This window comes from Siniperca chuatsi, linkage group LG3 (assembly GCF_020085105.1).
Source record: "Siniperca chuatsi isolate FFG_IHB_CAS linkage group LG3, ASM2008510v1, whole genome shotgun sequence".
Classification (NCBI taxonomy): Eukaryota; Metazoa; Chordata; class Actinopteri; order Centrarchiformes; family Sinipercidae; genus Siniperca; species Siniperca chuatsi.
The window spans coordinates 34149060-34174233 of NC_058044.1; the positions used below are offsets into that span (position 1 = coordinate 34149060).

At 39.8% G+C, this 25174-nt stretch overlaps 1 protein-coding gene across 6 annotated transcripts in view; it reads left to right on the forward strand.

The window, feature by feature from the left end:
- glra3 (glycine receptor, alpha 3) overlaps positions 1–25174 on the forward strand; it is a 100969-nt gene that overhangs the window by 66349 nt on the left and 9446 nt on the right. For 3 of the 6 annotated variants that reach the window (XM_044185699.1, XM_044185680.1, XM_044185689.1), the window contains 5 exons: positions 12440–12663; positions 12834–12916; positions 17674–17811; positions 20447–20661; positions 23546–23695. In XM_044185699.1, the coding sequence (XP_044041634.1) occupies positions 12440–12663; positions 12834–12916; positions 17674–17811; positions 20447–20661; positions 23546–23695 (810 nt within the window). Of the gene's footprint in view, positions 1–7449; positions 8425–8451; positions 10720–12439; positions 12664–12833; positions 12917–17673; positions 17812–20446; positions 20662–23545; positions 23696–25174 lie in introns of those variants that run through there. The other 3 variants (XM_044185708.1, XM_044185726.1, XM_044185719.1) reach the window with 3 other exon arrangements.

A 25174-nucleotide genomic window follows, 5' to 3' on the forward strand; every position in this document is an offset into this window, starting at 1 on the left:
TTTGGGCTTTGTAACTTTGCAGACCTTTTACATGTACAAAAAAGCAAAAAAGGAAAGGGAAATCCCCCCCAAAAATAATATGGCCTCTTTAATAATAAGACTATCAAGTTTTACTGTAGATATTGTGTCACTATCCCCAGATAATACTGCTACACATCTAACAGGCAAGTTGTCTGCTGGGCGTTTTGCATTCTGGGTAGGCACATTAGAAAGCCCTTACCCTCATGTGTTGTGTCTGCCATCTGAAGACAGTTACTAGAAGGAGGACTTTACAAATGTTTTGGGCTCATGTGGATGACAATCAATAAAATGAATCGCAATGTATAAAATAATTTTATGCAGTTAAGATCAGACATATATCGAACAGGTACTGCATTAATGGCTAGGCCTGCATGAAGCAGCAGCAAGACTAAAAACAAATTATGTCCTATATAAATACAAACTATTAATGTATTATTATACTTGTGAATTGCAGTTAAGATAATAAGGCACATTCTGCAATACACATGTAAACTAAGAGTTAACCCCACCACCAAAAGCACAGAAAGCACAGAGTACATACTTCCAACTAAAGCTGTGCAATCCTCAATTTGCTATTTTATTAATAGAAAATGTTTTAATTTGCATCTGGTTCTACATCAAAATACACATAGACAATCATGCGATATAGGCATGATGCTTTTTTCAAGTACAATAAACATAAGTAATTAGTTAAAATAAAAAAAAAAGCTTGATCTTGTTTAGAAAACTTTTCAAAAACAAAACAACAATAAACTAGTCACACGATTCTTAGTGCATGGCCCATTTGTTTACCAGATTTCATCAAAATCTTAAACCAGGTTTTTGAGATATCTCACAAACAAACAAATGTGACGGAGTATGTAACCTCTTTGGTCTAGGTTAATATGAATTGTAGAATTGATCTGACTTGTGTATTGTGTTATGTCTTGACTTATAATAAACTCAACCTGAAAACCGGGAACCAAAACATCTGAGCTAGTTTCGCACTAATGTCCTGTGTTAAACCGTGAATGCTGTGCAAGATACAGGCCAACTACCTCATCCTTGGAGATCTAATGGCAGGATCTGGAAAGGGGGCAGGTGCAGCAGAGGGCAAGACAGCACTGCTCTCTTGTAGAGCCTTTGGTGACCTGGAGTAGCCCTCTCTCACTCCATGAGGGCCAATGCATATGCTGGGGGAAGGAAAAAATGTTTAGATCACATTCAGTGATATTATAGTTGACTTATGCACTGATTCACATAATAAATACTATTTAGGGACTTACTGAAACTGCTAACCGTACGATGGCTTCTCCTTGATAGGACGGACTACCTAGCCACCTTTGGGGAACCTTGGGTAGCGAACCACAGATCTCACAATCACTGGTTCAAGCAACCTTTCACCTGCAATTATGGTTGAAATACAGGGCTGCCAAGAGAAGCCTGTAGAAAAAGCAGATCATGCAGTTCACATGTTGTACATATGTGAATAAACCCAGAAGTAGAGACAACATATAATAAAACTTCAAAGCAACCTTTTTTCACCTACGTCACATTGCAAAAATCAGGAACATCCTGAATGATACAAAATGATGCCAAAAAACTTGTCCATGCATTTGTTACTTCTAGGCTGTATTATTGCAATTCCTTATTATCAGGCTGCCCGAATAAGTCCCTTAAGACTCTCCAATTGATCCAGAATGCTGCTGCACGTCACATGTTTTTTCACATAGAACCGGCTGGGTTAAAGTTAACTTTTAACTGACATTATGCTGGTCAGGCAGAGGTCCGCTGGAACAAGCGCTAACATTAGGCTCAATGTGAACAAACAACAGCAGAGAGAAACAGACTTAATTGCGGTTTGGGAGTTCCAGGTGAACTCATGAAATCCATCGGCATAGGTGTGCGGTCATGTCAGAGGATTACTGCGGTGATACCAGCTGCCATTTGGATTTGATGTGCGACCGCCACCAACTGTCACTCTCAAGTCACATGAGAACGTGGTAAGCAATGCTGCTGCCCAAATCACCTTGCGAGGCAGCTGGATTTGCGAGATCACACGAGAATCCAGCCTTGATTTGCTACTTGGGCCCAATCCCAATCTCCACACTCACTGACTCAAGGACAGTTTTAGAATTCCAAGAAAAAAAATTCATAGGGTTATTATTGTTTAGAAACTTTCTAATGTTTTGTGCCCACTATTGACTTAAACTAGAATGCTTGTGATTATAACAGAAACCATCAATTTCTTCTTTTAATATCTCAAATGCCAGCACTGTTGAAAGTGCTTTGTGGAGGGACTGAAAATGACTTAAAATGTCTTCCAAGCTGTAAATGAATAGTGGCATGCAAAGCAGTTTACTCCTTTATGCCACAGATTAAATACTTTTGAATCATGGTTTAGAAGTTAATAGTCGAAATTCACCCATAGACCTGATTCTCACAATATCGTCCAAGACCCTTTTTTGTTATTTGCAATTGGCCAAATTAAATAAGACTTTGTGCACACTAAATGGCACCCTTAAACCTTCACTGGTGGTGAATTGTAAAATGTAATCAGTATACATATTTTTGTGTTTAAAGTGGAAAAGTAAGTTTCTTGCTCACACATCTGCTTGGATCCTGACCTGCACAACCACATTGGAAAAAAAGTATCCAAAACATAAAAAAGCAAACCACAAATTAAGCTTTAGCTACTATATAAAGAAACTAGACACATTTATCAGAAATGCAAGTTTTATTTGTGTACAATGAAGGCTTAAATGTGGAGATGGTGTCTGTCTCCCAAACCCAAACTGGGACCTGATTCCACAGGAGAGGAGCTTGATAACTGAAGGCTCTGGCTCCCATTCTACTTATGGACACTCTAGGAACCACAAGTAACCCTGCATTCTGGGAGCGCAGTGTTCGAATGGGGTAATAAGGTATTATGAGCTCTTTAAGATATGATGGTGCCTGACCCTTAAGAACTTTGTAGGTGAGGAAAAGGATTTTAAATTCTATTCTGGATTTTACAGGGAGCCAGTGCAGAGAAGCTAATATTGGAGAAATATGATCTCTTTTCCTAGTTCTTGTTGGTACACGTGCCGCAGCATTCCAGATCAACTTAATAGTTTTTTTTTATTTTATTATAAAAGAAGCTCATGAAGTCGTTACTGAGGGCTATAGGAATACATGGCTCAATAGACCTGTGACTCTCTGTCAGCCTGGCTACAGTGCAGAAAAGAAACCTGGGGTTGTTTTTATTTTCCTCTATTAATGATGAGTAGTAGGCTGTTGTGGCATTACAGAGGGCTTTCCTATATGTTTTAAGACTATCTTGCCAGGCTAAACGAGATTCTTCCAGCTTGTTGGAACGCAATTTCCTTTCAAGTTTTTGCGATGTTTGCTTTAATTTGCGGGTTTGGGGGTTTTACCATGGAACTAACCTTCTTTGTTTTATTATCTTCTTTTTTAGAGGGGCGATAGAATTGAGTGCCATTCGCAGTGAGCATGCAGCACTATCAAGATGGTCAGTTTGGGAGTGGCTGAAATTAGCATAGGAGTCCTAGATAGCTCAGGATAGTGGGAACTTTCACAATCTGTAGTACTTCTAGCCAACCACAAGTGGACATCTTCACTCAATAACAAATCTCAGAATGAACTTGGGCTTCAAGGCCAATTTTTCAGTTTACTGCAACAACATGACTTTGCTAAATGCCGCTGAAGCAATGTATTTCTATTGATGCTCTGAATTTTCAGGGTCATCCCCAATAATGAATATTAATTTAAAAACCATGATATTTGTAGTGATTACCAGCATATGAATGTGAAAGACATCAAATAGAGAAATTTTAAAAAATGGAAATGCTTACCAGGACCACGTTCTGGATGTTCCAGCATGTACCTTCCCACATCAACATTCTCTCCTCCTTTGTCACTGCGGACACATTGAGGCAACCCATGAGTATGCACAGCTCTAAGGAAGCAAAACATTTTTTTAAATTAACTACACAACCAATAGAGCATTGTGTGATTAGGATTGTAAGGACTGCAACATTATCACAATGACAGGGAAATATAATGCATACTTTGGAAACTGGAAAGTATGGGCATATAAAATCTATACATTTTTGTAACAAAAACGACTGACGAATGTTGCCACTGGTATGAATGTTATGTTTTGCAATGCTCATAAAGCAGTCAGTGTTTTTTATAATTGTATGGACTGTTATATTAGGACTCTATACTGCAGTATAAGTAGCAGCTACATATATGGGTGGAAGATCATTTCTATATCACAATATATAGAATTTTATAGGAGAAATGATATAATAGTACATTTGTTTCTCGTCTAACACAATCTAAAAATGGTTTAGGAGAACAAGAACTCTACTGGAATGCCAATTTCTTGCCATGGTTCTTAACAGTGTGATTATTAGCCTGTAATATTCATATTGTATACAACTTTTACACAACCCTCCATGTATTGCATTAAAAACAGCTATAATAGCATAATGGTCATTTTTTTCTTAAATTAGGCCTAACTGTGGCAGTTCCCAACAGAAAGTTGTCATGTTAAAACAGAGCATAAATGCTTTGGTGTGAATGGTGAATTATAGCACTTTTAAATTCTTTATTTTTGTAAAGGCTAAATAATTGCCAAGATACATGATTGTTTACCTGCAACAGTTTCCCCATTTAGTCTTTATTACAAGCAGCACACAGGGGTATTAGGCTATCTTTGAAATTGTGCGAAAAGAAAACATTGGAAGACGATTATTTTCTGATGTGGATTGGGTAGCCTTATCCTACCATTCATTTGGAACAACAATTTTAATTATTCTCCGGTCTTTCCCATCGTGGCCAACCTGTACATGGAACAGTTTGAGAAGAAGGCATTATCCTCGTTCCCGGGCACACCACCAAGTCATTGGTACCGCTATGTGGATGACACCTTTGTGAAAGAGAACCGCTTGGCCTTTCTTGATTGTTCTTGATTGTTCTACACTCAGAGGAGAGGACGGAAAGCTCCAGATAGAAGTGTACAGGAAACCAACACATACGGATCAATACCTGCTCTTTGACTCACACCATCCATTACAGCACAAGCTGGGTGTAATCCGGACATTACAACATAGAGCCCAAGAAGTGCCCACCAGCTCAGAGGGTAAGAAGAAAGAGGAAAGGCATGTCCAGAATGCACTCTCAGCCTGTGGTTATCCTACTTGGGCTATCAACAAAGTTAAAAGAGCCAAAAAACAGGACAAAAGTGTAACTGAACCAAGAAGGAACGGTGTCTCCATTCCTTATGTATCTGGACTGTCTGAAAAACTACAAAGGATCTTTAGACAGCACGATGTTCCTGTTTTCTTTAAACCAGGCAACACTTTAAGACAGAAACTCGTTCACCCTAAGGACAAGTTGTCCACACAAAAACAGAGCAATGTAGTCTACTCCATTCAGTGCAGTGAGGAAAACTGCAAAGAACGGTACATAGGTGAGACCAAACAGCCACTTCACAAAAGACTTTATCAACACAGACGACACGCTAACTCAGGATTACAGAGCGCCGTGCATTTGCATCTAAAAGCTACAAACCACACATTTGAAGACAGCGAGGTGAAGATTCTAAGTAGAGAGAAGAGTTGGTTTGAACGGGGTGTCAAGGAAGCCATTTTTGTGAAAAAAGAGAACCTCTCTTTGAACAGAAATGGTGGTCTGAGATTGGTGGTGGTGGTTCTACGATAGAACACTCCTGGACGAATGAGAGACTACACTGTCTTTTTAGTATAATCTAATCGTCATCAGTTGTACCATTTCTACTGCCCACCCTTATCATTAGCTCTGATGTGGTGGAGGAGTGCAATCGCTCATTAATTCTCATTTACATTGAAACATCACAACTATAACAGAAATTACAACATTATCTTGATATCGCAATACGATGAAGCGGGAAAAGTGAAACTTCAAAGGGAATTCATGTGAAATCTGTCAATTTTGATATTAGCATCTTACCGGATTAGTTTATGGTTGCCATCTATGTGCCACAGGAAAAGAGGAGCCGGAACAGAGTACGGCCATCTTGGGATGATGTGTACCTGAAGCCCACACAGCACAGTCCCAACAGGATCAACTGCTCTGAGTGCTTCACATATTTTGTGCTGCTGCCAATCTTGGCCAGGTGTAAAAGATGTAAACCATTGCCAAGGGTCATCACAGTCACTAGAGTCATATTCAACTAAACATTTATTGTGGAGAGGTGCCTTGTATTGTATAATGTATTCCACTATAATCATGAAAACTCCAACTGAGGAATAATGTCACATCTGTCACAAAGTGTTAAAGACAGAATCTGTAACAAAATGCAATACCACTGTTCTGGATGTTTGCAATGACCCAGCACTGTAGAAGGACTTACATGTAGGCATCATTTTTTAGTTACCTGATTTTTCCCACTTTGCATAGAGCCAAATTGCATGCAGAAACAAACTGCCACTGTTAATATCACTTACTTCTTCCAGATGAAATCTGCTAAGCATCTTTCAAAATGGCTTCCAATTGGGCCCTTCCATAAAATGATGGCTTCTTAAGGGTAAGGCCATTTGGCAATCCAGCAACTTTATGGTCATGCTTTTATTCACCAGGGACTGGTAGAGGAGCCTTGCAGTACCTCCGGCCTCCTTCCTCTGAAAGACACAGGCATACACACGCATGCACGTGTTATACAATTTTACACAGTTTGACAATTCTGACTTTGAAAGTCTTAACGCTATAAAGGCTATAATTTTGTCATTTTGTTAAGGTGTCATAATCTTACAATTGATGGGCACATTAGATAAATAATTTATTAATTTGATAATAATGCTACTGATTCATGGAGGCATATTAGGTTATCAAGATTCAAGTCTAAGCCATTTCTTTACATTAGTCTAAAAATGTGTTAGAAAATATGCTTACTATATTTTTGATTAATAGATCCTGCGATTTTCAGTACATCGACTTAATATTTGGTACTGGGTGTTGCGGCTGAGGAGCTGGCTGCAAATGTAACAACAGACAACAACTATTCATTTCATAAAACTGTATTATGTATCTTTGCACTATTACAGGCCTCAGTCCATTAGTGTAGATTTTCATACAGTATAATCAATATCACCTTTGAAATGCAGTGCAAAGTTGTGCACTGTGTGTGTTGAGTCAAGAAGTCAGGGGCTCCTTTGCTGCTCAGTTCATATACCTCTAAGCTGGACTTTTGGCAGACAAAATGTCCATTTCCACACCCAAAGCCTTGAGCTTGGACACCTTCACAATATTTAGGTCAACAAGGCAACAAAAATAGTAAATAATGTATTACACACAAAATAGACAAAACCTACATTTACAAATCCAACATACACTGAAGAAAAAATTATACATTAGCTGTGTCTACGAGGATTCTACTATTCCACTAATAATTGGACTTATAGCCATATCTGACTACCAATGCATCAACTGACCACCTTGATCTGAATAGACTAGCTCAACCAGTAGTTGGTTTAGTTTGAGAGGGGTGGTATAAGCCTTTGACAATCTCTTCGATGTGAGAATATTTGATGCCGATAGCCTTGTAAACATTTGACCCAAGTACTTTCTTTTATTTTGTTTTGTTTTTTTACACACTACATGTGCTCTTACTGTACATATTCTTTCATGTTATGAATAAGCGCCAGAAAATACAAATACTTACGGTAACAATAGAGGATAATTTCCAAAACATAAAATAATCAGAATTTTGTATTGGCCCTACTCAATCTTACAGTTAGATGAATAATAATGACACTGTAGCGTAATCGTGCTACTGTGAGTTCCTCTTGGCCCTGAGACACCACGCTGAGACCAGGGTTTCAGTGTATTCTTTCTTTCTTTCTTTCTTTATTTCTCTTTCTTTCTTTCTCTCCACACACTCTTTCTCTGCATCCGTCGTTCTTCCGACCACCTCTCCATCTGCCTCCTCCCCTGTGTCCAGTATGCTACTGTATTTAAGGAGAGAATAATTAGTTAACCGGATTCAGCTGTGCCAATTATCTCTCCTTGATGCTGCTCACCTGAGCAACTCCCCCACCTCTCACTCTGCAGCTGACAGCTACCCATACCCACCTCCACATACCCCTACCGCCTGACTTAGGCCAGGGAGCCATCCGGCCCAACCTACCCCATGGGAACGGGAGAGGAAGTCGGCCATGGCCATCTGCGCCCCCGGCCTATGGATCACTTTGAACTTAAAAGGCTGGAGAGCCAGATACCACCGTGTGATCCAGGCGTTGGCATCCTTCATGCGGTGGAGCCACTGGAGGGGGGCATGGTCAGAACAGAGGGTGAATGGGCGCCCCAGCAGGTAATACCGCCGGGCCTCGACCATGGCATGGAAAACATGCTGGACAGGCGGCACATGCTCTAATAGAGGTTTGGAAAACACTATTCTAAGTTAGTCATCATGGGGGGGAGTGTAGTGTTAAAATAAAAGCTGGGTAAACTATAAATGTCCGCTGGCTAAACTGTCCAATGTTAGGTAATTGTAAACTCATAAAAAGGTGAGTGGTTGCTATGTTGCATTTAAAAAAGGTGGGTAAGCTGTGTTTGTGCTTTTCCTCTACACTACATCCCAAATAATAAAATCAACATGGCTAATGCCAAATATTAATATCCATGTTACACTTACCGAATCCTATCCGATCGCAAATCAATTTGGATTTTCGATATTACAATCCTATTTTTATCTCATTTAAGGTTTGGCTGGAGTCAGTGGGCCAAGCAGGTTCATTCAACATGCGCTAGTCTTTTCCTGTGTTCTATTTTCAGTCCATGATCGCAGTTATATTTCTTACCTTTGTCAACAGACTCCTGCGTAGATAGACAGCCAAAGCATGCTGTGGCAAATGATCAGCAAGGGATTTGACTGAACCAACTCAAAGGGTGGTCCAAAATTGTGTGATTTTATTACTCATCTATCAGTTGCTGAAAATAGTAAAACGATCATTGATATAGGCTGCTTAAATATAATCACCTGATTGCAGGGACTGTATGATGATAAGCTTATTTTTAAAATGACAAAAGGTGGGGTAGCAAACCAGTGGGGGATGCATTTCAGAAATATCAGAATCATAAATACTTTATTGATCCCCGAGGGGAAACTCTTTTGTTACAGCTGCTCACTATCACGTCAATGCACACAGGAATAGAAGTACTAAGAAAAAAATGTAATACACTAAAGACGACGAGACGGAGCTACAGCAACAGGCAGCATGCACATTGGCGCCTGCGCGCTACACATTTGCGCATGCGCATATGTATAGTGCACATATCACATATCCTAATGTGATACATGTTCTGTTCACATTTATGGATAGCAAAGGCAACAATATTTCTCTGAGAAGTAATGAATATATTTAGAAAAAAGGATCCAATCACTCCCTGAACATAAGGCAAATCAGGAAGAGAATAAATGGTAGAAGCTGATGAGTATTGGAAATGCATTGGATGGTTTGAACGTTTCACAGGCAATGTTGTACGTAAGAAAAAATGAGAAGTATACACAAGTGTTAAGGGAATGAATAGAGAGAACCACTTCCTGAATGGATCTGAGTCTATGTAACCCTCTAGTAACTTGGGAACTCCCTCTTTAGTATATGGTCACCCCAGATTGCCCCTATCATCCTGTACATGATATAAAAAGGTAAACACACACTTTACCATTATACTTCAACATGGGCACATCCGCAGCTTCTGGCTCTGTCTCATTCTCTCACTTACATTCTCCTCCATTCACCAGCTGAGAAAGACACACAAATGGTAAATGGACTGTACTTTTTGCACATTTCTAGACTTCTGACCACTCAAAGCACTTTACAAAACATACAAACACACAAAATTAACAGAATTTACTGTCTAATTTACTAGCGAGAAAAAAATAGACACTCACCACCATGAGAGAGAGAGAACGATTTAATTGCATAATAGGCAACCAGATCCATCCATTTTTAATGGATGCAATTCATTAAATAAAAAATATACGATGCACACAGCTAGCAGTGTGACTTAATAGGTAATAGTCTAGATTTGACAGCAAGTTAATTCTTGGTGACACCATTATTTTGACATTACGCCAAAATAAGACTAAGAGTAGTCTCCCAATTTTAACTTCAGATTACAGATTACAGTGGCTTTTTTCCTTTTCATTATCTGTAATCCAAACGCCATTCTAAGCACTCCCAAGTATAAAAAGGTAGCTAGAATTAATGCATGCTGTTCCATTTCACCACAGAGTCATGCTATGCACTATCGTGCTACCTGGCAACCTACTGTACAAACAACCATTCTTTACTCTTGGCTACCCTGATCTCCTTCATCAGCGTGTTTCTGGCCTGGTTGTACAGGATTCTATCCCCACGTCTGTAGGCCTCCTCCTTGGCCCGATGAAGCTGCCTGAGTTTTGCTGTAAACCAGGGTTTATTGTTGTATGTGCAGAAGGTTTTAATCAGCACACACATGTCCTCACAAAAACTGAAAAATGGGCAAAGAGGTAGAGCTGAGGTGCCTGGTTGCTAAAACACGCTCACCTAGCTCGACGTTACCAAGTTAGCTAAGGCTAAGAAGCTAGGCTATATGCTACTCAGCGTTGCTAGCTGGCTAACCCTGTGGTATGCGGTTGCTAGTCTACGGTTGATACTCGGACAGTCCTCGTCCCAGTTTACACTTGAGGTAAGTTAATCTGAAACTATACAACAAAACTTGAAATAATGATTTATCTGTTACTGAGATTATACTACAGAAGATTTAAGATGCCTGTTTTTTAAATATATTACTATGGTAATTTGTAACACTAGATTTTGTTGAGACTTGCAGAAATTTGGCCAGTGTCGGTCAGTATTAAGTAAACAAAATGTATTATTATTCATTTTTGTTTACTTAATACATGTCTAACTAACAATTTGAAGCAAATAAATTAACCCAAATTTAGATTCACATAACTTTAATTGTGAGTCATTTATTTGGATGCCGCTTGATTATAACATTACTTTTTATAAGTTAACTTTAATAAGCTAACGTTAAGTTACCTACATGTGATTGCATAGCCATAATTATTATTGCTGGACTGGAAGACTATCTTGCCAGACAAAGTGAGAGACACCCCTCAAAGACACCCCTTCAAAAGCCACACAACCATGACTCGAGAGGTGAGTCCTACATCCCACTACTACAGCCAGAACACCATTAAATAACTTGTCTCGATTGCACCATGTGGGTTGATCATGTTCATCTTACCAGCTTATGGAGGAAGGTGCAGTAATAAATTCATAACTGCAAATTCAGGATTCCTGGAATACCCAGGTGAGGAAGTAATGGCCAACAGAGGCTTGAAAGGACAGTGAAACTTGTCATTCCAGTGTTCACCATAAGAGGCATGCACCTCGCTGAAGAAGACCCCACCAACACTAGGCGCATCACCAATGTACGGGTCCACGTTGAGCGGGTCATATGCTGACTGAAAAGTTTCAAAATCCTTTTTCTAAAAGTTCCAATTAATTGACAACATTTTGAGAATTTGTGCAGCCCTGTGTAACCTTCGTAGCGATATCATTTCAAATGTAGAAGATGAATAAGGCAGTGTAGATTTGCTGTTAAGGTGCATTTCACTTATGTCCATAGATTTTACTGTGTTTTTGCTTTAACTAATCAGTGTAAATATCATTTAATAGTGTAAGGAGTTTTTTATAAACCAATACAATGTGACCACATATTACCTGTCAAATAGGTATGTTTTATAAACCTTTCCAATATGACCAGATGTTACCTGGTCATATTTACCATTTACCATAGGTTTGGACAAGGCATCAGTGTTTTGGACATCTGCACCATTCTTGTAAATACCATTATTAATTCAAGGTTCACCCATGGATTAGAAACCATCACACCTCAGGGACAATCTGAACTATGATTTGCTTACCTGAGGCAAATAACCAATGACATAGGAGCATGACCCTGTGACAAACTGCTCCAACACTATAACTACTTATAGTGCCCATGTCACCCCATGTCTGTGCGCTGTGTATGCTGATAGTAATGACGAGGCTGCTGCTGCCTGTGGTTGAAGGTGTGTCTGTGGATCATTTAACATTCATCTAACACAGGACTAAAATTGCAAAATAAAGCACTGTAATTACATGCAGAATTATCCAAACTTTTACTAAGAGCAACCTTCCCTTCTCTCGTCCTCATGTAAAGAACTGCACATCACCATGTATTTATATTTTTTACAGTTGTCATCCACATGTATAAAATCTTCCATGATGCTTTGACTGAGCCAAACTTGGCTCATGATGCAAATTTGTTATGGGGAATCAACCAGTTACTTCAAGTTCCATAAAAGTCTTATAAATTTCTGTGTGTTATGTACTCATATTATTCTCTGTGTCTGTAGGACTACCGTGTGAATATCTTCCTCCGTCAGCAGTGGAATGATCCAAGGCTCGCCTATGCTGAATACCCAGATGACTCTCTGGACTTGGACCCCTCTATGTTAGACTCCATATGGAAACCAGATCTGTTCTTTGCCAATGAGAAGGGGGCCCACTTTCACGAAGTCACTACAGACAACAAACTGCTCAGGATATTTAAGAATGGGAATGTTTTGTACTCTATACGGTAAGTGGTGGAGTAAACTAGACTTGGATTTAATTTCAAAATAATTTATATATTTAGATAATTAAAAATTTTGATACTGTACATGTGTATGACATTTATGGATAACTTCAAACCCTGTCACTGTCTTTGATTCACTTCTTACTTTTTCTCTCCTCTGTCTTCTCTTTCAGACTAACATTAACTCTCTCATGTCCCATGGATCTAAAAAACTTCCCTATGGATGTTCAGACCTGTATCATGCAGCTGGAGAGCTGTAAGTACAATGTAAACACACACACACGTTTGTAGTTCTGTACTTGTGAGGACACTTACTGACATAATGCATTCCCTAGGACCTTAATCTACAAGCTTTCCAGTATCCATGTCCACAGCAATTGTGTTGTATAAGAGGTAGTTTATTTGGATTGCCAAGAGGATTCAGGAAGGATTGGATGAGGGTCGTGTATGGTGGGATGACTAGGGGTCGAGGGGAGGGATGGATGATAGGGGGGTGACAATGGGGTACAGCTCGTAGATGGTGGAGGAAGGAGAGAGCGAGAACAGTTCCAGTGGTTCGCCTCCACTATGAGCGAACCATCTATTGCCGTAGTAACTGCCAAATCCGATGGGCTGTGTTACGTGGTCGTTGTAGAAAAAGGAAATGCCGTTCAAGAGGAGAGATGTCACGCCACAGTCTCCATTTTACAGGCGTTGTCCAAGACAACATAATCATGGAGGGATGGGACTGCAGCAGAGAGGGACAGTAAGTTGGAGAAGAAGGATCACCCTTGGGGGATGATGCGGATGCCAAAATTCAGGTGTCCGAGCAGGGATAAAAGCTGACACTTGGTACATTGGTAGGCGAGGTGCTAGTTGTAGCGTGATCAACCCCGATCCTGAACGTTTTGTATCTTTATTGATAAAAATAATTAATATTTTCTCCTCATCGCCTCTATGTCATGAAATGAGCCCTGGAAAGACTCAAGGGAGAACCTCCCTAAAACAAATTTTCACAGGACCTCCAGAGGTCACTAATGGAAGGTTGAATGACAATCTCTCTATTTAAGAAAGTCTGCTTGAAGTCAAACTAATCCGATGTCCTGTTGAGGTACAATTCACACTATGGTTCCCCCAGCCCACATGTCGAAGTGTGGAACCCCAAATTGCTGCCAAGTGTGAGTGTGTTTGAATGATTAGTTTCTTTCAACTGATGAGCAGTTGGCACCTGCCATCAGTGTGTGAATGTGATATGTAGTTAAAGCGCTTTGAGTAGTCAGAAAGACTAGAAAGGCGCTATATAAGTACCATTAGTTTATGACCCTCACTGACTTGGCAAACTGAAACTCAACCCCTCAACCATGTTCTGGACCTCATCAAGTGAACACCAGGACTTGTAAACTGTAAGACTTAAAGGAACAGAAAAGAACAGAAGAAAGTAACTTTGCCATACAGAATCAAAATGTATTAACTAATATGTTATGTTTAATTGACAATACAAGCAAAGTGTGGAACTTGATGTTGTCATGCTGATGCAACAAAGAGCAATAGACCCTGTCAACAAGAACTGTTCTTTATGTAAAGAAATTAATATGATGTTGTACCAAGTATGGATCACCATTTTCTGTATAAACAAAACTATTCTTTCAGGACATCCATAATAATTTGGGACAGCATGTGTGATAATTGTATGTATGTGGGATACTGTTTCAGTAGTGTAAGTCCTTGCTTGCCACTTTGACATTTGAATTGACTAATTAATTTTTTCAGCTGATCTCCTGTTGTCTTAACCTTAATATTAATCAACTGATTAATATTAATTGATTAATATTAAGGTTAAGGTTTGATCTCCTGTTGTCTTAATCTTAATATTAATCAACGAATGAATATTAAAATTAATATCGTAATATTAAGACAACAGGAGATCAGCCTAACATGCCTAAGGTTACTGGATGTTACATATTAGCCTATGATGCCTTATTCTGTCCTCAGTCCACTTGGCATAGCCAAACTGAAATGGACATTTAACTTGTGTGATTTTATTTTACTATTTTATTTATTGTTACAGATATATGTGTATAACCTATATATGGTGTGTCGTCATAATAGCAGATGTGGTTGTAACACATATTACCATGTATGACATTCAATTAACACTGTTAATTACTTACAAGTTATATTGTTCTTGATTCATCAAAGTGCATGGTGCCTTCCAACAACTAATGAGACAAAGCTTTAACATGGGAGACTTAAACTTAAATCTTGCGCCTTGAACACAAACAACCCCGCCCCCTCTTTGCAGAAGACTTTAAGGCAAGAGAAACTTCTTGTCCGTGGCTCTTTGCTTTTCTTGCCCTGGTCCTGTTCCCTGGTCAACTTAAGCAGTCCCTCCTCTCGCTTGAGGGGGTGCAACTACCCGCAGAGCAACCGAAGGCCACCTGAGAAGCCCAGCTGACTTCAACCAACCCACAGAGGAACGGAGGAAGGCACATTTACCGAACATGTCGGAAAAAGGCCAATATCCAACTCTGAAAAAAAGAAGCCTGCTAAAGGGAACCTGTATTTCTGAGATCTAACAAGAGTTAGAAACGAAAAAACCTTTACTTTATGCACCAGCACGTGGTGCAGAGAAGGATAAACAGAGAGAGGTGGAGCAAAAGAGACTCAAAGACTTAACTCTTAAACAAAGAAACTTTTATTAGCGTTCCTAAAGATGCCTGCTCCTCTCTGCTGCAGCACCTAAATCCTAATGAGGGCCGTAACGAACTTTAAACTCAGTCAACAGCTGGTAGACGCTCACACCGTGTTGCCATCACAACCGAACGCCGTCATCCTGATTATGGAAGAAGAGACCCGACTCAAGCCAAAGTCATCCCGCGGGACCGACAGCACATCCGAAACATGGAACTCTGGGGAGTTTCATTCGGGACCGACCGCCCACAGAGTGCCCCAGAGAAAGGGCACCTCTCCTCTCATCTCCCTTCTAGGGCAAAGCCTGCCCTGCTCAGCCAAAACTCAAGTGAAACTACAGAAACTTTTCTGTGATATTGGGGTTTAATGCTTTAGCTTGATAGAAAGTAATTAAGGAATGTAAAGTTAGATCAAAATTAGGATCTCCCACCAACATGTATGATAGCTAAATTAGCCTACTTCAGGTGAGTATTAATTCCTAATAATAATCTCCCTTGATTTGCCAAAGCTTTTCAGTTGCTAGTTTATTTAGTTGGTAACTATTAAAATGTGTCCACATATTGGTCTCCTGTGGTTACGTAAGTTAATATCTAGCCAAAATAACTAATTCACTGCATCCTCTGGTGTCAAATGGTCATTGATTCACTAATCATTCATTGCTGTGTTCATATCATTCATGGTATGTATTTACTGAGTTGAATACTGTTATTTAATATGAATGTTGATCTTATTCAGATAGCCGGAAGTGAGTGTAAACCTACTCCTTCCTCTTGCCAAAATTAACGTAATTTGATATGATCAGTTTAATGCATTTTAACCTTTATTCTGCTACATAGTTTTGAGATGTACAAGGAAATACGGTGGAGTTTCTCGGTTGGAAGGAGGCTTGAAAGGAAAGTGAATCCAGGGTGATGCCGATGCTGCTGTTTTCTCTGGGGAAAGGAGAACCGAGCTGAAGGAAGGCGGACTTGAGGGTGGAGAGACCATAAGATGATGGTATAATGGTGAGGAAGTAATCCAGAAGATTAATGATGTATGGAAGTTTGTGGTTGTTGAGTAGTATCCAGCAGAGTGCTTCAGAAAGTGAATATCTTGGGACTGCTCTTGCACCCGAATGTGAGGCGGGAAGCAAAGTAGTATGAACCTCTCCAAGAAATGCCAAAAAACCTCCAGAAATCCGGACATATAAGCAACACCAGCAAGACAGATGAGGTTGATGACATGTGAGATGGTTGCATAATCCATAGAAAAATCCAGATTGAGGATGAGGCTATTGATACTTGGTGTGGTGGTGGAAGAAAGATCTATAATGGGTCTTTTCTTGTCAGAGTAGTGGTGCCAATGGGACTGATGCGGTGGATTGGTAAAGGGGGGCTAATGGACCTATCATGAAGCCATCGTCGACTTCTTTAGCTAGGAGCCTGTCCACTGTATCGGGCTCGGCCAGCGTGGATTGGAGGTTATGACAAGTGAATGCTGGATCAGGGATGACCTTGATGTCTGGGTGGAAACCGGAAGTGAAACTGTGAATGAGGAAGTGGACAAACTTACGATCAGGATGGTCTTTCAGAGCGAATTTTAAGGCGTGAGAGGCCTAGAGGCCAAGAGGCCTTCCCCTCTTGTCTACGCCCCAATGAATCAGACGGCTGACAGCGGCATGTTGGCTAGTATGGGGGTAGGTTTGGCAATAATGGGAGGTGGAGGCGCGGTGTGACTAAGCTTTGGAAAGATGGAAGGAGTACATGCAAGTGGGGCGAAAGGGCGAGGTAAAGGATTAGCAATGACACATTTGGTGGCGGGATGTGAAGGGGCCCCGCACAAGTCGCAAGTCACGGAACGGAGCCAAAGGAGCTATGTTAGCTACAGCTGATAACTTCATATATTATACCAAGAATAGTTTTTTTTGTGACGGTGTGTCGGTTGGTCAAAATCAAGACTGTTCTGAAATCGAAAACTTGGAAAAGTGTTTTTTAAATACAGGCTTGAGGAGTTGTCAAAAAGTATCTGAATATCAGTCATTACAAACACAGGGGGGTTGGGGGTAAGAACACATTTGCTACCCTGGGACATTTGACAAAAAAAAGTACTTAAGGACGAAATAGCGCAGAATTTGAATAACCGACCAAACATTCCCAACTTACGCTGAAAAATTTCAGAAAGTAGCAAGACCTCAGTGAGACTACTTGCTACAATATAAAGTAAAATAACTGACAAAAATTCAAAACATCAGAGAAGCCTCCTAAACATATCTATCACTTCAAAGTGATACGCCATTACCTTTATGTTGCATAATGTTTTATAAATTGCTGATTATTAAATTGCCCTGTGGTTTGTGTTTTCCAGTTGGTTACACTATGAATGACCTGATCTTTGAGTGGCAGGAGAATGGACCTGTCCAAGTGGCCGAAGGCCTGACGCTCCCACAGTTCATCCTTAAAGATGAATCAGACCTCAGATACTGCACCAAGCACTACAATACAGGTAGTACACACACTGCCATAAGCGTCACAACACATGTCAGAATCAGAAATCAGAATCAGAAATACTTTATTGATCCCCAAGGGGAAACTCTTGAAGACAACAGACAGAGCTACAGCAACAGGCAGCATGCAAGTTGGCACATGCGCACTAATATGTAACATGCGCACAGGGTGGAACAGAACGAAAATCAGCTGCAAGAGCTCGGAGAAACAAACAGACTGACATCCAGACTAGTATTGTCTTTTTATTAAATGGGTTCTGACCATAGATAGTAGACAAACATGGATGTGGTGTCTTTGACCTATATGGGGGTGGTGACATAGAATGATTCAGGAGGCTCAGAGAAGGACAAGGATTATAGATATTTATTTATTTATTTATTTTATATAGATTTTGGGCTGCATAATGAGCTGACCCCATGACAAGATACAATTTTGTAGCCACACCTCTGTCTGTGACATCACCAATAGGTTTCTGAAAGGATTTTTGAAGATTGGCATTAAGTGAATGCCTGCTGCCATCTTGTTAGTTAGTAGATCCAGAAAATCCAAATTCAGGCAGTGGGGTAGAAGCCTGGTTGAAGCATAGGTAAATATTGCAAACAATTCCTTTTACAATCATAACTGTGCCCCATCTTTGTTGCTGATTATTGTACTTAAGAAATGTATCTATAATAACCTGATTATTTAGTATATCAGGGTATTTTGTGTTTTTTTATTTACGAGAATGTATACCATTTCATTATTATAATTGCATTGAGGCATTGTAATTTAATTTGTGATAAATAATTTCATTGTTTATTATACAGTTAAAATATGCATTTGCATAGTGTTAAAAGTTTATAAATAGAAGAAGAATTCATAGTTTAGTCAATAGGAAAGAAACCCAGTAATGTTTGTTTTGTTATTATTTGATTTACTGGAGTGTACGTAATGACGCAACACTAGAGCGTTGCGAAAGAGAAAAAAAGAGAAAAAAACACCACCAGAGAAGCGGGAAGGACGGAGCATCAGTGACCGTGGCCGCACATTACAAGAGCTCACAAAACCTAGGAAAAAGTGTTTAAAAAGCCGCGCTTCAGCACACTTGGAAAACTTCCCCTTGTTTCGGAGGACTCGCCGACGACTCGTGCAGCCTGGAGCGAGTTTAAATAGTTTTCTAAAGAATGAGCTGGAAGAGCTAAGCTAAAGTTGCTAGCACTGTGTCTTTGCTAATTCACCTCGGAACCAGTCGGGAGAGAGAGACGGCGTGATCACCGGACGATCCCGCACTCACCTGCGTTGAGGATGACACCCAGGAGAGCGGATTCCGTGTGCCCATCTCATCGATGTGCTTCCTTTTTTTGGCCGTAATGGTGAACTGCAGACTGGTAGGATTATTCAACACTATTACAAAGGGATTTGAGCTCCAACGCGCGCGCCAACGAAACGCAAACTTGCTGACTCAAAATCGAGTGCACTCGTGGCGGGAATGACTGGTAAATAATTTATGTCGGGGGAATTTCTTATAGTGAATATATTTGATTTAAAACTGAACCTTTTCAATATAAAAGCATAAAACGTATCCACTGTAAAATCAACACTGTAAAAAGGAAAATAACCACAAGGTAATTACATTTAGAGGTACCTGTTTTTAACTAATTATAGATGATTATACCTGAGAATCCTCTCATTTAATTTGAAGCTAGAATCATACTTTTACCCTAGACAAAGGTTTTATACATCGGGATGTCTCTTTTGCCAGTGTTAAATTTGGAAGTTAAAGGAGTCTATATACTGTAGTTATTCCTTGTTACTAACGAGCTGGTTGGCAAAAGGGTTACATATCATATAATTATAAAGCAGGCAGCAGGTTGAGGGTAGCGGACGCTAACAGACTCAACAAACTGATCCGTAAGGCCAGTGACATTGTGGGGGTGGAGTGGACTCTCTGGCGGTGGTGTCAGAGAGGAGGATGCTGGCCAAACTACACGCCATCTTGGACAGTGTCTCCCACCCGCTCCATGACGTGCTGGTCAAACAAAGGAGGACCTTCAGCGAAAGACTCATCCCCCCAAAAAGCACCACAGAACGCCACAGGAAGTCATTCCTGCTGTGGCCATCAGACTCTTTAACTCCTCCCTCTAAGTGTTAGTCTGTATGACCCTAAGTCATTAAACTGGACATTGATCATTACATCTCTGCAATACTTGACATAATTGTGCAATATCCTGTGTTAATACTCCGGTGCAATATACTCTTTTCAGTTTAAAATTCCCTATTTATTGATATTGATATTTATTCATACCTCTATTACTGCTGTGCAATGTCCTCCATCTCATTATAATCTTAATTGCTACACTTAACTTGACAGTTCATACACTATTACCTTATACCGTATTATTATCATCAACCGGTAAACCCACTTTGTACTTCACACTTATTTTATTTTATACTTATACCCACTTGGTACTTAATTTATTTTCTGACCTATATTATAGTGTATTATATTTTTTTTGCTTAGTACTTCTATTCCTGTGTGCACTGACATGATAGTGAGCTGCTGTAGCAAGAGATTCCCCTCGGGGATCAATAAAGTATTTCTGATTCTGATGAATAAGTGAATATTATTTTAGCATGTCTCTGCTTTGTTGCAGGTAAATTTACTTGTATTGAGGTGCGGTTCCACCTGGAGCGTCAGATGGGCTACTACCTGATCCAGATGTACATCCCCTCTCTGCTCATTGTCATTCTGTCCTGGGTCTCCTTCTGGATCAACATGGATGCTGCCCCGGCCAGAGTGGCACTAGGCATCACCACTGTCCTCACAATGACAACACAGAGCTCAGGCTCCAGGACGTCACTGCCTAAGGTCTGTGTTTGTGTATTTTATTATTAATCTGTGTTTATTATTCATCTGTATGTATTTTCTGCACTTTCTTCCCACAGTCCTATGCGAATGGCACTACATATGTTCAACAGACAATTTCAAATTTATTTCAACACACCAAAAATGTCTGTGAATGTCATATGAATGGGTAGAGATAGATAAAGAAGAGTTGTTGATGTTCATTGTGGGATACCATGAAGCCATCACCACCGCCAGAGAGTCCAGCTCCACCCCCACAATGTCACTGGCCTTGTAATGCTTTTTGCCGCTCCTGTTATTTCATATACATTTCATATAAAATAAATATAATTTGAGTCTCCAGTGTTCCCTCCATTCCTGTGTAATGGAGTGTAATGGAAAGTGTAATTTCGATATGGAGTCAGTTTGCTGTGGGCTACACCTGAGCCCTATTTTTAGTTGTTTGTTATTTAGTATTGTTTACATTTTGGTGAATCTGCACCTCTATGTGTTGATTACACACATCATGCATCTGCTAGAGCGTATATGAGAAAGAGCCCCTTAGTCTTGTTCTGGTATCTTGTATGCATGAGAAAAAATCTGAAATGGAGCCCTTTGTTACATAACCCTTATTAGCACACCCGTCTGTGTGTGTTTGTGTGTGTGTTTAGAGGTTACTCATGTTTCCAGTGCTCAACAGAGCTTTGCACTCCAGTATGTTACAAATGTCTGAATAAGTCATTATTTCATAAAAGAATGAGGATCATTTTGACACCATAAGCATCAGTGGCACAGCCATGTGTGTGTGTGAAGGGCAGCAGTTGCAACCCTAAAATAATGTCTCTAATGATTGTAGGAAAATGTGAATTGGTTAGGAAATACATTAGAAAAATTGAAATCAACTTTTTGTGTAAAAATATCATTGACTTACTATTGTGAGAGAGGTCGCCCAGGTTGAGACTTACAATAAACAGTTTTCAGTACAGTGGTAAAAATATTGGATCCCACTCTGGCTGATTGGTACAGGGTTTGAGATGCAAGGTAAGTAACAGACTGTCTTGAAGATGTAGAGTTATTTCACACAAAACCAAACATGTCAAAAGTGGACTGACCAACTGTCTGACCGGCATTGCCATCCCTAAAGCCTCTACCATAGCTAAATGCTAAAGTTCACTTGTGGTCAGCAGTATCTCATATAAAAAACAAAATCATATACAGTACAGACCAAAAGTTTGGACACACCTTCTCATTCAAAGAGTTTTCTTTATTTTCATGACTATGAAAATTGTAGATTCACACTGAAGGCATCAAAACTGTGAATTAACACATGTGGAATTATATACATAACAAAAAAGTGTGAAACAACTGAAAATATGTCATATTCTAGGTTCTTCAAAGTAGCCACCTTTTGCTTTGATTACTGCTTTGCACACTCTTGGCATTCTCTTGATGAGCTTCAAGAGGTAGTCACCTGAAATGGTCTTCCAACAGTCTTGAAGGAGTTCCCAGAGATGCTTAGCACTTGTTGGCCTATTTGCCTTCACTCTGCGGACCAGCTCACCCCAAACCATCTCGATTGGGTTCAAGTCCGGTGACTGTGGAGGCCAGGTCATCTGGCGCAGCACCCCATCACTCTCCTTCTTGGTCAAATAGCCCTTACACAGCCTGGAGGTGTGTTTGGGGTCATTGTCCTGTTGAAAAATAAATGATGGTCCAACTAAACGCAAACCGGATGGAATAGCATGCCGCTGCAAGATGCTGTGGTAGCCATGCTGGTTCAGTATGCCTTCAATTTTGAATAAATCCCAGCAGAGTCACCAGCAAAGCACCCCCACACCATCACACCTCCTCCTCCATGCTTCACGGTGGGAACCAGGCATGTAGAGTCCATCCGTTCACCTTTTCTGCGTCGCACAAAGACACGGTGGTTGGAACCAAAGATCTCAAATTTGGATTCATCAGACCAAAGCACAGATTTCCACTGGTCTAATGTCCATTCCTTCTGTTCTTTAGCCCAAACAAGTCTCTTCTGCTTGTTGCCTGTCCTTAGCAGTGGTTTCCTAGCAGATATTCTACCATGAAGGCCTGATTCACACAATCTCCTCTTAACAGTTGTTCTAGAGATGTATCTGCTGCTAGAACTCTGTGTGGCATTGACCTGGTCTCTAATCTGAGCTGCTGTTAACCTGCGATTTCTGAGGCTGGTGACTCGGATGAATTTATCCTCCGCAGCAGAGGTGACTCTTGGTCTTCCTTTCCTGGGGCGGTCCGCATGTGAGCCAGTTTCTTTGTAGCGCTTGATGGTTTTTGTGACTGCACTTGGGGACACTTTCAAAGTTTTCCCAATTTTTCGGACTGACTGACCTTCATTTCTTAAAATAATGATGGCCACTCGTTTTTCTTTACTTAGCTGCTTTTTTCTTGCCATAATACAAATTCTAACAGTCTATTCAGTAGGACTATCAGCTGTGTATCCACCTGACTTCTGCACAACACAACCCCATTTATAAGGCAAGAAATCACACTTATTAAACCTGACAGGGCACACCTGTGAAGTGAAAACCATTTCAGGTGACTACCTCTTGAAGCTCATCAAGTGAATGCCAAGAGTGTGCAAAGCAGTAATCAAAGCAAAAGGTGGCTACTTTGAAGAACCTAGAATATGACATATTTTCAGTTGTTTCACACTTTTTTGTTATGTATATAATTCCACATGTGTTAATTCATAGTTTTGATGCCTTCAGTGTGAATCTACAATTTTCATAGTCATGAAAATAAAGAAAACTCTTTGAATGAGAAGGTGTGTCCAAACTCTTGGTCTGTACTGTACCTTGAAACAAACTCTCATTTGCATTGCAGGATCATCTATACCAACTTTTACAAGAGGCGTGTGTGTGTGTGTTTACAGGTCTCTTATGTCAAGGCCATAGACATCTGGATGGCAGTGTGTCTTCTCTTCGTCTTCTCTGCACTGTTGGAGTATGCTGCTGTCAACTTTGTGTCGAGGCAACATAAAGAGCTTCTGCGATTCAGACGACATCACAAGAACAAGAGCAAGGTACTGAAAAATCCTACAACAAAAAACACAGTCCACACTCCATCATCCAGAGTGATCAGACAAAATAACAAAATTACAACTTTAAATTATACCTTTACATACAATCTTTACCTGCACACAGACATGCACAGACACACACAAACTTATGGACTGGTTTGAGACTGCCACCTTGTGGTGACATGTTGCTATTGTAGTTTGCTAATCAGAGGAATAGCATTAGATGAGAAAGAGGAAGGAGGGGGTGAAAAAGAAAATCATGATGTTAGGGAGTAATGTTGAAAACGACTCCATTCCTGATGTGTGACAGTAGATATAAAGTGTCTGACTATGCATGTTTGAGTCTCCTGAAATGCCACATCTCACTTACTGTATTGGTGCATGATACAGCATGGCTGTAACTTCATCTATGTGTTTTTATGGTTCTTTAGATCACAGTTATGTTATTTCTCTAAAAGAAAGCCATCCAAACAGAGGATGAGCCTGTTGTCAATGCATGAGTAGGATCTCTGTGTGTTAGGAAAGGATCAACTCAACATTCAGTCAACTCACATACACAAACATTTACTTTAATTTGACACTTTTGTTTGTCTGTCTCAGAGAGGCAACTCAGTAAGTTAGTAAGTTTTTAACAGAACTGAAAAATAAAATAAAAAATAATATATATATATATATATATATATATATATATATATATATTATTATCTGCCAAAATATTACATTCCCAAATACAGATGAAATTAGTGGTTGATGCCAGATTTTACAGTGTTCTACCAACTGGACAAAGCTTGCTATGTTTGGTCATAATGTAAGACCTGTCCTGATCTGACTATAATTCATAAAAACAGGTCAATATATAACTGCATTTATGTTTAGGAAATAATCATAAAAGGCTTGAAACAACTACAGCATATAGTATCTTGTCCAGATCCCAAAGAATAGAATGTGAATATGTTGATATATTTTTCCAGCAGAGAGAACCGCTGATGTTCCTTTATGTTGTTGCAAACTTGTCAAAACTTAGTGGAAAGTAGAGCTGCAGTTTTAAATGATTGGAGGAGTTGGCTGGATACCCCCCAAATCTCTGATCATCTTTCATCAGATGGATTGTTAGTAGATGTGTACAGAATGAGACATTAACAAAACCACAATACACCCAAGAAAAGGGACGTCTTTTGATGGCCTATATGGATAAATAGTAGAATGGAACACCTGGGGATGCAACATTGTAACACATAAAGGAAGTTTTTATTTAATAGTGTAGGGTTTTACTTCAATTGCAATGATTATAAAGACAAGAACGCTGAACACCCTTGAGTCCAATCCAAGATTTTATTGTCACAGCCGGGAAGCAGATCAGTATGTAAAATACAATCTCTTTGAATTTTCTGAAGCACATGATACACTTTTATACTGGTATTGAAGTCTTAAGACTAACATTTGAATGTAAACAAAATCCACAATACATATGTAATAAATATT